Source organism: Stegodyphus dumicola, chromosome 2 (assembly GCF_044657685.1).
Source record: "Stegodyphus dumicola isolate Sdum_Otavi_A_Nest chromosome 2, ASM4465768v1".
Classification (NCBI taxonomy): Eukaryota; Metazoa; Arthropoda; class Arachnida; order Araneae; family Eresidae; genus Stegodyphus; species Stegodyphus dumicola.
In genome coordinates this window covers 146,138,331-146,154,123 of record NC_140769.1, presented here as the reverse complement: position 1 = coordinate 146,154,123, position 15,793 = coordinate 146,138,331, and the positions used below count along the sequence as shown (strand labels likewise).

Sequence of the window (15,793 nt, the reverse complement as noted above, 5' to 3'; positions counted from 1 at the left end):
AAAAAAAAAGATTCAATTACATTTTCATTTAAGACATAAAAATTCATATAAAACCGAAAAATATAATCTCAAATTTATCCAGAATTTTACCTACATGCTTTCAAAACACTTGCAAAAAAGAATAAAACATTACATTGTGCCGAATTGACCACTAAAAAAAAACCCACAAAACTTTACATTATGCAAATTGACCATTCAAAGAAACAAACTGGTCTAAAAACATTATATGTAAATATGAGATTCAAAAGCAATTACAAATAAAGAGCTAAACAAATATACTTTAAATCCAGTTGCCATTTAAACAACACTCAAAAATTGGGGGGTTCCCGATTATGCTAACCTAAACTTTTAATATCAAGAAAACGAAAACTTTTCATAGAGATTTCTAGAAATAAAAAAATCTAATCTGTATAACAGACGAAAGTTCAGAAATTTGAAATTAAATAAAAAAAAACATTAAAGTTGTGCAGTATGCTGCAGATTTAATTAATACAGTCAAAAGTCGTTAATCCGGACTCGTCGGGACTTCGGCGATTCCGGATTATCGATTTTTCCGGATTATAGATCATCAGTTTAAATCTGGTAAGATGGCATGCAGAAATTACAAAATTAAATATATGAAACCATAATTTATGAAATAAAGAACAATTATGATCTAAAGGGTATCAAAATTTACAAAAAGAAAAAGCTTAATATTTATTTGTTTACTTTATTAAGCATTTCTTTCAATGTACGTTGCTTTGTTTCATGTGATAATACTTTCTCTTTAATTCTATTAAACAGACATAATTTCTTGTTTAGTTACAAAGTTCCGCTGTTTAAGTCCTATAATTGCTGTGTTGAAAATACCAATTTGTCAATCGAAATGTTTTCGTTTTCAATAACCTCTGGGTCACTTTCTTCACTATCAGAAGCGAATTATAATGAGGAGGAACTTGATTTAAATCATATCAAAGACGGAGTACATCGAAATACTACACTTAGTAAGGAATTATAAGCCAAATAAAATATAAAACATCTGCTCTGAAGATAAGGATAGTGCTGACAGATCAACTTCCAATCCCCGCATGAAATTGATAAACATATTTCGGATTTCAAAACATACTTTCGCTTTGTAGATACAAATTACATATTAGTAAATATATATCGGAAATTCTATTTGACATAATCGAAAGTTCAAGCTTACTTTTATGAAATTGCTCTAACAGTCTGCAAAAAGTAATAAGCCGGATCCAATTCGAAGATTAAGGAACAACGCAATCTGCAACATTAACTGAATTTTTAGCTTAGCTTATACCTCCGTTACACATTAAACGCGCATGCGCACAAACATATTCGCAGACGTAAAGGTCTTACGTGCACTCTTAAACGCCCGTGCGCATGCGTGAACGCGACGCATGGGCAGAAAGTTTGTAGTTTTGAGGTCCGGATTATGGGTGTCCGAATTAACGACTTTTGACTGTAATGCCTTTTTCTATTTTTATGTATCCCCCCCAGCCCACTAGACAGTATAGTGGTTAGGGAAGCCTGATTGTGTTACCGAAGGGCCCGGGTTCGAATCCCTGAGAAGGCATGGATGTAAAATTGTCTGTGCTTTCATAAGAGGTAATGGTGCTTCCACAATGATGGCCACCACTTCTGGCCTTAGGAGTGGCCAATGCAGTTATAAGCAAATGCCCGCTGTCCCCCCAATTTGGAAACTTTACTCTATTAATTATTATTTTGAATCCTTACTTTTATTTGAATTTCGCTTTGAATCCTTATTTTACTTTTGGTTAATTTTTCTGAATAAATTCATTTAATCAAAATTTTGACTTAGTATTTTTGCTTTTATTTTACAAAAGTTGCTTTGATTTGTAAAGCTTTTAATAGTTCTGCTTTTCCTTTGATTCAAAATTTAATTTATGTTTATTTAGCACATTGCATTTGATTTACCCAATGGTTATTCTCGAGATAATCAGTTTCTTACTCGAGATAATTTTATAATGTTTATCGCTGGAATAATTTTAAAATTTTATTTTGGGACGTGTCAGCAGATGATATCTTGATGATTAATTAAAATTAATTTGAAATTATAATTAAAATTAATTTGAAATTATTATTTAATAATTTAATTTTAAATTATTAATTAAAATTAATGAATTATTTTTAAAAATTCACTTTATTGCATTTTTGATTTAAATAATTTAAAAATTTCTTCTGATTATTTGAAGAATTCACATCATCCTTATATAATTCAGTGACATGATTCTTTCTTGAAAAATTCTTTGCTGCTGCTTAAGAAAGACGAAGGAATTTTCAATATTTAAAATTAATTTTATAACATATTTCTTGATTTAATTTTTATTTTTTGCTTTTGTATATGTGTATAGAAATGCAGATAATGTTTTAAAAGGAAAATTATAATCCTTCCAAGAATTTTTTCACATTGTGTCGCTGAAAGTTGATCAGTAATTATATAAGGAAAGAAATTTAAAACCAATTTTTCACAAAGACCAAAGATTTGAAATTTAAGTGCATGTCAAAAAATCCTATTAATGCAGAATTAGAATTATTTAAAAATGTAAAAATTAAAAAATAAAACATCAAAAGAAAAGCAAAAAAGAATAGATCAAGAAAGAAGAGGAATCCAGGTGGATTATTAAAATAAAAAATATACTGAAATGCTTCATCAGCTAATTCTGGATACAGAAATGCAAGGATTTTGTTTTGGAAGGGGAATTGTAATTAAATTCGACATTTGATTTGTTAATAATAATTCATTATTATAATCCTTCTAAGAATTTTTGCAAGAATTTGTGAATAATAATTCATTATTATTAACAAGAATTTTGTGAATAATAATTCATTATTATTAACAAATTCAGTAAAAAAAATAACTGAAGCATTTCAGTATATTTTTTATCGGAAATTCTGTATCTAATATATTTCGAATTTAATTATGATTTGTTAACATAATTAAATTTGACAAGTTGATTGGATTTTTCTTTCTTGTTATTTTATATTCTTTTTGGTTTTTATTGTGATGATTTATTTTAATTTTTATATTTTAAAATAACTGTAATTCTACATTTATAGGATTTTTTAAAATTCATTTGAATTTCATACTTGATCTTCATGAAAAATTGGTTCTAAATTTCTTTCTTTATATATGTATATATATGATGATTTAACTCCAGTCCCCGTTAAAACATTATTAACATTTTGCTTTCAAATTACTTCAAAACATCTTTCAAAATATAACTTACCAGTATGGATTCACTCTTTTAAAATCATTCTACTTTAATTAAACGTAGGAGATAATATAATCAATCAAACAATATTGTTTAGGAAATAAATCATTATTAACTAACTTTGCAGCAATTGCGCAAGTAGTAGTAATTTGTTTTCGCACTAAATGAATTTAAGATCATACAACATATATATATATACGAGGGCCATCCAGGAAGTAGATTACGTTTCCGTCTGTGTCCGCTAGGGGCGGGGCTAGCGCGGCCATCTTGGGGTCAGAGCGTTGCGCAGCTCAGTCTGCATCTAGCCGTGCTAGTGAGAGGTTCGTGCTGTGCTCCGTTCAGATACTGTGACGGTTTGAAATGTCTGCGTTAATTGAAAATCCCGCGAGCTGCGAGGTGCGCTCAGTAATAAGGTTTCTGACTGCAAAAAACTGTAAACCGATAGAAATCTATCGGCAGCTTCGTGAAGTGTATGGGGACAACATTATCACTGAAGGTGGAGTGCGTCAGTGGGTCATAAGATTTCAAAATGGCCGAACCAATGTTCACGACGAAGATCGAAGTGGGAGACCCAGCATAGTGACCGCCAAACTTCTCGAAAAAGTCGATGCTAAAGTCCGTGAAAATCGAAATTTCACAATAACGGAACTTTCTTTGAGTTTTCCACAAATTTCGCGAAGTTTGTTGCACGAAATCATCAGCGAAAAGCTTGGTTACCACAAGTTTTGTGCAAGATGGAAGGCAAGAAGAGGTAACGAAGTGGTTGGAGGCGCAGGCGGCCGAATTTTTCGACGAAGGAATTTCCAAGCTCGTACATCGCTACGATAAATGCCTTAATTTGTATGGTGACTATGTAGAAAAGTAGTATTTGAGTGTGGCTTTCATCTGTATATAATAAAATTTGTTTCCTATACTTTGTTTATTTTTTTATTCCAAAACGTAATCTACTTTCTGGATAGCCCTCGTATATATACAAAATCAAGACATAATATTTAAATCAAAGATAACATACTTGTTATAGTAAATAGTTGGAAGGAAAATTTTAAATCTGTTAGTTCGATTATTTTTAATTGCAAAATATATTGATCTTTTTATAAATTATTTTCTCCAGGTTCAGGTTATTCAGCAGCCAATTCAAAGCCAGTACTTGCAGCATCTATATGCCCCTCAGCAGCAACACATGTTTCTTCCAGGAAATTTAACTCTTCAGCCCACTATCCAAAGTATTGGTGGTGCTCCTGCTGGAATCAGTTTACAATTGCAAGGAAAGGCTGTGGAAAACAAAGGAGCTCAACCCACAATAATATCTGCAGCTCCAATGCAGTCTGTAAGTAACTTACGTTCGTATACAGTGAAAGCTGGGTTACACCTGCAAGATTTATCCTTAGTTTTTAACAGTTATTTTTAAGCTCCTTTCCCATCCATCCTAATTTCAGCTTACAATATCCTGCCAGATTGTGTTTTTAGAATCAAGGTTAATGCAAATGAGTAAGAGTAGTATTTAGGTCGAAATTACACTGCTTTCAAGAGAGAGCATCAGTGAAAGCTGGGTTACACCTGCAAGATTTATCCTAAGTTTTTAACAGCTATTTTTAAGTTAAAGCTCCTTTCCCATCCATCCTAATTTCAGCTTACAATATCCTGCCAGATTGTGTTTTTAGAATCAAGTTTAATGCAAATGAGTAGGAGTAGTATTTAGGTCGAAATTCCACTGCTTTCAAGAGAGAACATCAGAGGTCTGATTAGCTTGCATTTGCCTTTTGGCCACGTCTCTCTAAGCTGTTACTACGTGCGGCCGTATTACGGGCCCTTGATCGCTTCGCTAGCTAATTCGATATATAAGGGCCAACTAGTTAGTTTTGTGGTAGCTTCGCCTACATCTCTTTAGTTAAGCATTAGTTAAGTTCTTATTTTTACACTTTAAGCTTAACCCAAAGTGGAGACTTTGCTGTATGCTCTGAGGAAGGAGCCAATTGTGCATCTTTATTTTAAGCAATAAAGGGTAATTAACCCTTCTTGAGCTTTACGTTTCTGTTACTGAACTTAAGCGATTATTTGCTTAGCTGTTCACTAGGTTCCTGCACACTCAGTCATTAGATAAAAGGGAGGAACTCCACACACTGGTTCTCCATTTATTATATGACATGAGATTTCATTGAACAGTTTAAATTTATGCAGCCATCCAGCTGAAAAGCAACCTATTCAGTCGAAGTGCTATTTCTTTTGACATCTCAATTAAATGGGACCATTCACTGGAATATTGGTGCATGACACTGAATGAAAAATTTAGCAAAATGGCATCGACCTCAGGAAACGTTCCATCTTGAACACGCAATTTCTTTGAAGCCGGCTGTCCAAATATTTCTGCTTCTGTTCTTTCTGTACAAGAATATTAAGTTTAATTTTTTTTTCTATCTTGACTTTCACAAACCAGTATTCTCATCAAATTCATTAAGATTTGAATTTTATCTTTTATTGAGAATGTCTTTCGCTTTCATAATACTTTGTATCACTTTATTTTGCTCCACCTGGTTTAACACTGCAAATAATCGTAATAAAAATAATAAAAAAAAAACTGTCAATTTTTCCTTTTAAATATCTCTACCAGAATGTGTATTGTGTTTAATCCAGAATTGCGTTTAATCCAAATGTGTAGGTAGTAGTATTTAAGTCGAAGTTCCACTGACTCTAGGAGAGAGAATCAGAGTTTCTGACTTGCATGAGTTTGCTTTTTGGCCACATTTCTCTAAGCTGTTACTATGCTTGGCCGTATTACGAGCCCTACATAGCTTTGCTAGCTAATTCTATATTTAGGGGCCAACTAGTTAGATTTGTGTTAACTTCGGCTACATCTCTTTAGTTAAGCATTAGTTAAGTTCTTATTTTTTACACTTTTGAGTTTAAGCCCAAGTGGAGAGCTTTGCTGTACATCCTGAGAATGGGTCCAACTGTATATCTTTATTTTGAACAATAAAGGATAATTAACTCTTCTTGAGCTTTACTTTTCTGTTATTGAACTTAAGCGATTATTCGCTTAGCTGTTCACTAAGTTACTCCACATTTAGTTGTTAGATAAAAGAGAGGAATGCCACACACTATTTAAGAATTAAATAACTAACTACAAGCGGTAGATCACATGCTACACAATTACCAAAATTTTTGTTAGGTTTCTAAGGTTCTATGTTTCTTTCCCAAATGTTTCCATTGAAATTCAAATGAATTTAATTGAAGAAATATTGTTACAAGTGACTGTTCTTTGAATAATAAGTAGGAAAAAGTGAACACTTAATTAAGAAAGTTTATTTATTGTTTTTATAATAATTTTATGTTTTATTTTGTGGCCACATGGTTTGTATTTAAGTATTTGTTTGTTGCATAGAATTGTAGATCTTTAAATTTTGAGTGCAGTGGCTTTGGAATTGTAAAAATAGCTCTCAGTTAAAACTTGAGATAGACAATTTTGTGCGACATTTTGGTGATTTCTCCCTAACTTGCTGACTTTATTTCAGGATTTTCTGAACTTTATGCATTATTTTATGTGCCAAAGAGAAACTGCTAAATATCTGCATTATTGAGTAATTTATAGCCATTATGGTGCTGCGTGTGTTATTAACTGGGCTTATTTTCCTAATAAATTGTTTATTTCTTCTAGCTTTTCTGGACTTATTGTAAAATAATAATAATAATAATAATAATAATTGTGATTTTGTAGCTTGCAACAATATATAAAAAAGTTTTTAAAAGTGTAATTTTCATCTTAGTTAGAGATGTCTTCTGTAAGAACCTCTAGTTATCATCAATCATGTAGAGATAAAGTATTCTTTCACTTTTGATTAAATCACAGAAATTACTTGGCAAAATCTTGTGCTGTGCTTTTTACTTAATATCACCTAAATTAAGTGAGGAATTCTTTCACCCAACATAAATTAATTCAACCTAGTTTTCAACCTTGGAGTTGCCAGGAAAGGTCTGTAACATAAATTAATTCCAAGTTATTTGAAAATGTTAGATCACAATGCAGCTTCTGAATTTTGAGTCTGCGGCAGGGTGCGAAGGGATTGGTCTAACCAGCATTTACAAATTAAAAAAAAAAAAAAGGTCCTGATACCTTTTTCATTTTGCCCATCATTCGCCGAGGTTAACGATACCGGGGCATAAAGGAACACGGGTGCTGACACCATTGTGGTGTTGAACATCATGAAGGAAACATCCCCTATTGAGGCTGCTGGTACCCCCATGTGAGGGTCTTAATCTTGGTGAAAGTTGCCAACATGCACTATGATTCTGGCACCCAATGTCGATCCTAGTAGAGGGCAAGATGGTGCACAGCACATGAACAGAGACAGGAAAAAGTGGACGGAGCACCAGGACTTCGTCAGTGACTTTTACAGGTATTGCTCCACCACACTACTGTATCTGCTGGGTGTTCAGTTGGCCTATATCAGATGCCAGCCTAACAAGACATTTACATAGAAACTTTACATTAATTCTAGACTTACATATTGAATATACAATTACAAAAACACAGTACAGTCAAAAGTCGTTAATTCGGACACCCATAATCCGGAATGATCTATAATCCGGACCTCAAAGCCACAAACTTTCTGCGCATGCGTCGCATTCACACATGCGTGCAGATGTTTACGAGTACACATAAGACCTTTACGACTGCGAATATGCGTGTGCGCATACGCGTTTAATGTGTAGTGATATAAGCTAAGCTAAAATTATCTAATTCAGTTAATGTTGCAGATTGCATTGTTCCTTAATCTTCGAATTGGATTCGGCTTATTATTTTTTGCAGACTGTTAGAGCAATTTTGTAAATGTAAGCTTAAACTTTCGATTATGTCAAATAGAATTTCCGATATATATTTACTAATATGTAAAGGATCTGTATAAAAACTTGTCACGATTCTATTTTTCACGAGTTGGGAGAACATCAAATTAGTCAAGAATATACTAGTATAATCAAGAATCAATATACCATTTTCACGTAGACTCAACTTGAAAATAAGAACTTCCAGTTGAAACACAGAAACATTTAATGAAGAGCTTATGTACATTATTTACATTATTGAAAGCACAAAATATACATATAATATAAATTTTCCCATCATAGGGCCAAGATTAGTTTATCAAGAACAATTATTATAATTGTTGATTACCGCTATGCGGCCAAGAACAGATCATTACAAGCGTCACACTCAAGCTTAACTAAAAGAGTTATTACATTCTTTCTCTGCCGCCAGTCACATGACCTAGTCGGCGACAGATGATAAATAATAAAAGAAAAATTGGTTCCATCGGAGGGAAAAAGAAATAATTTCAACAAACTCCCCCCCCGATGAACAATAGGTTCATCACAAATTTAAGTTACCATTACAATATTACTATAACAATAAGCAACAAATAAAAAATTACTTACATATACAAGTCACATTATATCAATAATTTCTTAACACCAAGAAAATTTTTTCTGAAACTATAGAAAAAACAAAACATTTAAATTAACATTTCTCAAGATCACCACAAATCATTAAACCAAGGAAAATAATAATGAATAAATGAAAACATTATGAAAAAGAACATTTTTTTTTCTATCATCAGTTTATCAGTCATTCAGTCCAAATTTTTTTTTGACCAGTCACTGATTATTGCAATTACTGATATCATCAATTTCTAAATTGTACAATAGCTGCACTGGACGTTTGATTACCGAATTACCAGTTTTCACTTCACACGATCTGATCATTCCATCTCTACCAATAAAGGTTTTGGTTATTCTTCCTAATTTCCACCAGCTTCTAGGTAAATTTTCATCATGAACAAGTACTATATCATTTGCGTTGAATGCAGATGGTTTCTTCTGACCGGTATAATGAGCAGATCTCAAGCACAGGAGATATTCTTTTTTCCATCTGTTCCAAAAGTGATTTATTAGATTTTCTCGTGTACGGAAACGTTTTAACATTACTTCTCTGGCACCTGGTAAATTCAAGTCATTCCTCCTTACAGCTGGCAAACTCAAGATTCGTTTACCAATCAACAGGTGGGCTGGAGTAAGTGCGGAGGGCTCTTCAAGATCAGAAAAGACGTATGTTAATGGACGCGAGTTTATCGTCGCTTCTATTTCAAGCAAAAGCGTTTCTAATTCATTTTGAGTCAAAGATGATTTCCCAATGTTCTTTCTTAAACTAGTTTTTACACTGCGAACTAAACGTTCATAAAAACCGCCCCACCAGGCAGCACGTTCCACAATGTATTTCCGTGTGATTCCATGCGAAGCATAAAATTTTTTAACTTCAGGGTGGTTAATCACTTTCCACATTTGCTTTAATTCAAGTTCGGCTCTTTTAAATGTTCTAGTATTGTCCGAGTACACAGTGGAACACAAACCTCTTCGGGATACGAACCTGCGGAACACAAGTAAAAATTCTTCAGTGCTCATGCCTTTTACGAGCTCAAGGTGAATAGCTCTTGTAGTAGCGCAAGTAAACAATAAAATGTAGTATTTGTTGTCATTTTCTTTTACATACAAAGGACCTGCAAAATCGAGTCCACAAATTGCGAAAGGTGAAGATTCATTAACTCTATCCGCTGGAAGAGGTGCAGTGATTTGTTGTCCAGGACGTACATTATATTTTTTGCATATTAAGCATTTACTCAGGATTGATTTGACGTATTGTTTTCCTTTTAAGAGCCAGAATTTTTCACGTATATGCACTAGAGTATCCGATACACCCGCATGATAAACCTTTTCATGAGCGTCTCGTACTACTAATTCACTTAATTTATGTTTTGAAGGGATTACTATTGGATGTTTGTGGTTAAATAGTAGGTTTGACTTTTGTAACCGACCTCTTACCAAAAGTAGACCTTCATCTGATAATATGGGATTTAATTCGAACAATTTTGAATCTTTTGGAATATGCTTGTTTTCTCTTAGGGACTCTATAACTTCAGGGAAACTATCTTCTTGAGCTTGTTTTAACCAAAATCTTTCAGATTTACTGATTTCATCGGCTGAAATTTCCGCAAAATTTCTATTTTTCCTTTCTACTTTTAAATTTGATATAAATCTAAAAATTTAAACAGTCACACGATAAAGTTTTTTCAAGGAACTAAATTTTGTCAAATTCATGAGTGGAACCTTTTCAGTTTTGTCTGTTTTGATCAAACGCACTAGGATAGCTTCCGATTTTCGAGATTCTTCTGATGCACCATGTAATTTTGACATTGATAGTTTGGGTTTTGGCCATTGACCGTCAGGTAACGAAAGAAATGCTGGGCCATGCCACCATTTCGAAGAATTTATCAGTTCTTTTGCAGAACAACCTTTTGTTATTAGATCTGCAGGGTTGAGTTTTCCTTTGCAATGTCTCCATGAACAAGGATCTGAAATTTCATGTATTTCTGAAATTCTATTAGCAATGAAAGGTTTCCATTTTTTAGCTGTACTTTTAATCCAATGTAGAACTATTTCCGAATCTGACCATAAAATGACATATGAAATATGTAGAATATTTTTCAGGTAGTTGGCAACCTTAGCACCCACCAGTGCTCCCATCAATTCAAGGCGGGGAAGCGTTAATTTCTTTAATGGTGCAACACGTGATTTTGCCAAAACAAATGTAGTTTCAAATTTATCTTCATCAGTTCTGTATCTCAAGTATGCGACTGAGCCATACGCATTCGGATTAGCGTCACTAAAAATTTGTAACTGAACAGTGTCCCTGTCTAAATTTGGTACATGAAAATAATATCTGGGAATTTTCAACATTTTAAGTTCCTTTATTTCAGAGAGCCATATTTTCCAGTCATTTTAAAGTTCTCCAGAAAAGACCTCATCCCAAGGTACCCCTTGAAGCCATAACTGTTGCAATAAACATTTAATTCAAATTACAAAGGGTGCGATAAATCCAGATGGGTCAAAAATTTTGGCTGCTATTTTTAATACATTATGTTTGGTACATTCAGTGTTTATAGAGGACAGTAAGGGTGTTAATTCTAGTCCTAATACATCTTCATCATTATTCCATATTAAACCTAGTACTTTTAAGGATGTACATGGAGTATCACTATTGAGAGAGATTAACTTTTCCTCAAGCCATTTCTGCTTAAGCTCTAGGGAATTAATTAGTTTCGAATTTTCTTAGATTTAGACCTCCTTCAGCAAGAATTTTAACAGATTCGTTTGATAGATTAAGCGCTTTTTCAACAGTTGTCGCTCCAGAAAATAGGTCATCCACGTAAAGATTTGAGTTAAGCATTTCAAAAGTCTTAAAGTTAGAATTCTTGTACTTATCAATGTGATGTTTTATTGTGCAGGCAAGGATGAAAGGATTACAAGTTACACCAAAGGTTGTTCTTGTCATTTTGTAAGAAATTACACTCTCTTTTCTATCAAGGTTTTTAAAATAAAGAAATCTCAGATAATCTCTGTCTTCTTCTGCGATTGATATTTGAAGGAATGCCTTTTCGATATCTGCCGAAAAGGCGATCCTATTTTCGCGGAATTTCAAAATAACGTCCAAAACATTTGGATTTAGATTTGACCCTGGGTGAAGACAATCATTGAGAGAAAGAGCATCATTTGATTTTGAAGAAGCATCGTAAACGATGCGTACCTTTGTTGTTGTTTTGTCGTCTCTAATTACAGGATGGTGAGGCATATAATAAGAATTAAGTGTCAAGCTGTTTTCAGGGGATACTTCTACAATTCCTAAATGTTCTTGTTTCCTGAGAATATTGTTGTATTCTTCAAATAGCATTTCATTACACTTAAATTTAATTTCTAGACTAGCAAATCTTCTTTTAGCCACTTCAAGATTGTTTCTCAATAAATCGCGAGATTTGCTCCATAGTAACTTTGCCTCATAACGACCATTTTTAAATTTCAAATTATTTTGAAAGTCATTTATGATTTCTAAATCACTAGAATTCTTTTCATTATTCTCAACAATACCCATGACTTCTAAATCCCAAAATTTCTTCAGTTCATCATTTTCACTCTCAACTGATACACTACAACAATTTATTCTTCTATCTTTTGATTCTATCTGTCCCTGAATAGTATGTCCGAAAATAGTTTCTGCAATGTATAAATGCTTCCCAATTTTTCCCACAATATCTAATTGAATTTGCCATAAAAAGTCTGACCCTAGTAAAATAGTTATTTCCCGTTCATGCCCTGTATCAGCAGGATTAAATCCTCTCATTTTCAAGCGTTGAATCAAACCTTTGTCTGGAATTTTGACTGTAGCGCCAGTTATTTTTTCAACTACCAAGGCTTCAATATTTATGGAATTGCTTGTTTGCGAAATATTTTGTAATTCAAGAGAAACTACGTCAAATGATGATTCTTGTGGTTTTCGTCCGCCAAATGAATATACTAATAAATTTTCTTTTCTAATAGGCTTTAAATTCAATTTTCTTACTAAATTTCTTTTTATAAAGCATTTTTCTGAACTACTATCACACAAAACCCTTGCATGGATTCTGTTTTCACCACCAGAGACACATACAATACAAGTTTGGAGTAATGTAGAAATAGTTTTATTTTTCTGTTCAGAAACGCAAGATACTAAGGTTGTGGATTTATCTGCGTTAATATTTTCAGAACTTTCATGTTTTTCTGATTTATTACAGAACAGCTCATTGTGAAATTTATTACCACATTTCGAACATGGGGTTAATTTACTTTTACAGTTAGAAGACAGGTGTGATTTTAAGAAACACTTGTAACAGCGTCCTCCCTTCTTCAATTTAAAACGTTTCTCTTGGTCTGTATACCTTTTACAACCCAAGCTTGTATGATCCAAAGAGTCACAAAATACACAAAATATTTTTATAGAAGTGTTCAAGGCAGCAGCCGAAGAAACACTTTTCTTAGAAGAAAAGTTCTGATTATATTTTTGTTTGGAATTAAAATTAGTGTAAGTGTCATGTATTTTATTACTAGAAGAATTATTTATTAATATTGTGGCCTCACGGGCACGTAAATCTTCTCTTATAAATTCCAATAGGTCATTGACCTTATACTCATTTTCTGTATTATTTTTCTTATGAAATTCTAGAACCATGTTTTCTGGTAACAATTTTAACAGTATAGGCAAAAGTAGATGCCCGTATGAACCTGTTGTTACCCCCATTGACTTGAGATTTCTGATATGTATTTCACATTTATCATACAGATTTCTAAATCCCCTTATATTATTTGATGATTTTACTGGCTCTAAGTTCAAAATTTTATTTATATGACAATTTATGATTGTATCCCGCCTACCATATCTTTTGCTTAACAATTTTAGGCATTCGTCATAATTTTCATCAGTAAGATCAAACCCTGATACGACATTATATACAGTACCTGTCAAAAGAGATTTCAGGTATTGAAATTTACTTATTTTTGACAAAGAATCATTGTTATCCACAGCATTCTTGAAACAGTTAATAAATTCTAAATAAGTACTGGGATCACCAGAGAATTTTTCAATATTTAATTTCGGCAACTTAACTTCCGCAACAAATTTATTTTCGATTACAGGAGTTACAGGTACATTTTGAACTACGTTAACTTCAGTATCTGCTTTACATTTTCTTAACCTATTCTTAATTTTGGATTTCATACTCTAAATTTTATGAGAGTATTCTTCAACCGATTTTAATTCTTTTTCATATTCAGCTTTATCTTCAATCAATTTATCTATCTCTTTATCAATTTCATTTAAAGAATTTTCCTTTTCTGACAAAATATCCTGACACTCTAACAAGGAATCTGTGTCAGTTCTTTCAATCGCTGCTACCAGCAAATCTGCTTTATTTATTTGTTTAGTGATTGCAGATCTGATAGCAGCTCTTTTTGACTTTAATTTGTCTATATTTTCCATATTTCAAGTAATGGAATATAACCTTATAAAATTCAACAAATAATTGTAACAAAAATTAAAGTACAGTATTTCAATATTTTAAGCACTTCCTTTAAAAACAATATATTTATAGTCCACAAATTTCCTTCGATTAAGATAAATTATTTTTTTCAAGCATCAATGAAGTATTATTCTTTCAAGTAATATTTCAATAAAACAACATAAATATTCAATACTTTTATTTAACTCAATCATTATTTTTCAAGGTTGAATACTTCAAGAATGAAAGAAAATGGCTTACCTGATATTTTCAGGTATCCTTCCATTATTCCAGCATAGAACTATATTCAACTATATTCAGTTTCGATTTCACAGTATCTAAAGGTTCGGGAATTTTGGCACCAAGAACACGTATAAAAACTTGTCACGATTCTATTTTTCACGAGTTGGGAGAGCATCAAATTAGTCAAGAATATACTAGTATAATCAAGAATTAATATACCATTTTCACGTAGACTCAACTTGGAAATAAGAACTTCCAGTTGAAGCACAGAAACATTTAATGAAGAGCTTATGTACATTATTTACATTATTGAAAGCACAAAATATACATATAATATAAATTTTCCCATCATAGGGCCAAGATTAGTTTATCAAGAACAATTATTATAATTGTTGATTACCGCTATGCAACCAAGAACAGATCATTACAAGCGTCGCACTCAAGCTTAACTAAAAGAGTTATTACATTCTTTCTCTGCCGCCAGTCACGTGACCTAGTCGGCAACAGACGATAAATAATAAAAGAAAAATTGGTTCCATCGGAGGGAAAAAGGAAATAATTTCAACAGGATCTACAAAGCGAAAGTATGTTTCGAAATCCGAAATCTGTTTATCAATTTCACGCCGCGGCGCGCAATGAATTGGAAGTTGATCTGTCAGCACTATCCTTATCTTCAGGGCAGATGTTTTTATTTGGCTTATAATTCCTTACTAAGTGTAGTATTTCATCTCGATGTACTCCGTCTTTGATATGATTTAAATCAAGTTCCTCTTCATTATAATTCGCTTCCGATAGTGAAGAAAGTGACCCAGAGGTTATTGAAAACGAAAAAATTTTGATTGACAAATTAGTCGGTATTCTCAACACAGCAATTATGGGACTTGAACAACGGAACTTTGTAACTAAATAAGAAATTATGTCTGTTTAATAGAATTAAAGAGAAAGTATTATCACATGAAATGAAGCAACTTAAACAACTTACATTGAAAGAAATGTTTAATAAAGTAAACAAATAAATATTAAGCTTTTTCATTTTGTAAATTTTGATACCCTTTAGATCATAATTGTTCTTTATTTCATAAATTACGGTTTCATATTTTTATAATTTCTGCATGCCATCTTACCAGATTTAAACTGATGATCTATAATCCGGAATCGAAGTCCCGACGAGTCCGGATTAACGACTTTTGACTGTATAAAATTATTACGAAGAAATTAATTGATTAACAAAAGTTGGATTATGACAGATTAATATAACATAATTACTTCGAACATACATCATACAAACATTCATTGCACATCGGACATTGTGCATTGTACTTCATACAAACAATACATTTACATTAGTATATCGAATTACACTAAACATCTTTTTAAAGAACTAATTAGTGAAGAATTTTTTGTGCA

General features: G+C 32.4%; 1 protein-coding gene across 9 annotated transcripts in view; it reads left to right on the top strand.

The window, feature by feature from the left end:
* LOC118203977 (uncharacterized) overlaps positions 1–15,793 on the top strand; it is a 147,941-nt gene that overhangs the window by 35,528 nt on the left and 96,620 nt on the right. For all 9 annotated transcript variants that reach the window (XR_015039581.1, XR_015039579.1, XR_015039577.1 and 6 more), the window contains exon 3: positions 4,345–4,560. Coding sequence is in view for 4 of the 9 variants with exons in the window: in XM_085811197.1 (XP_085667323.1) it covers positions 4,345–4,560 (216 nt within the window). In the remaining 5 variants the exon portion in view is untranslated. The remainder of the gene's footprint in view (positions 1–4,344; positions 4,561–15,793) is intronic.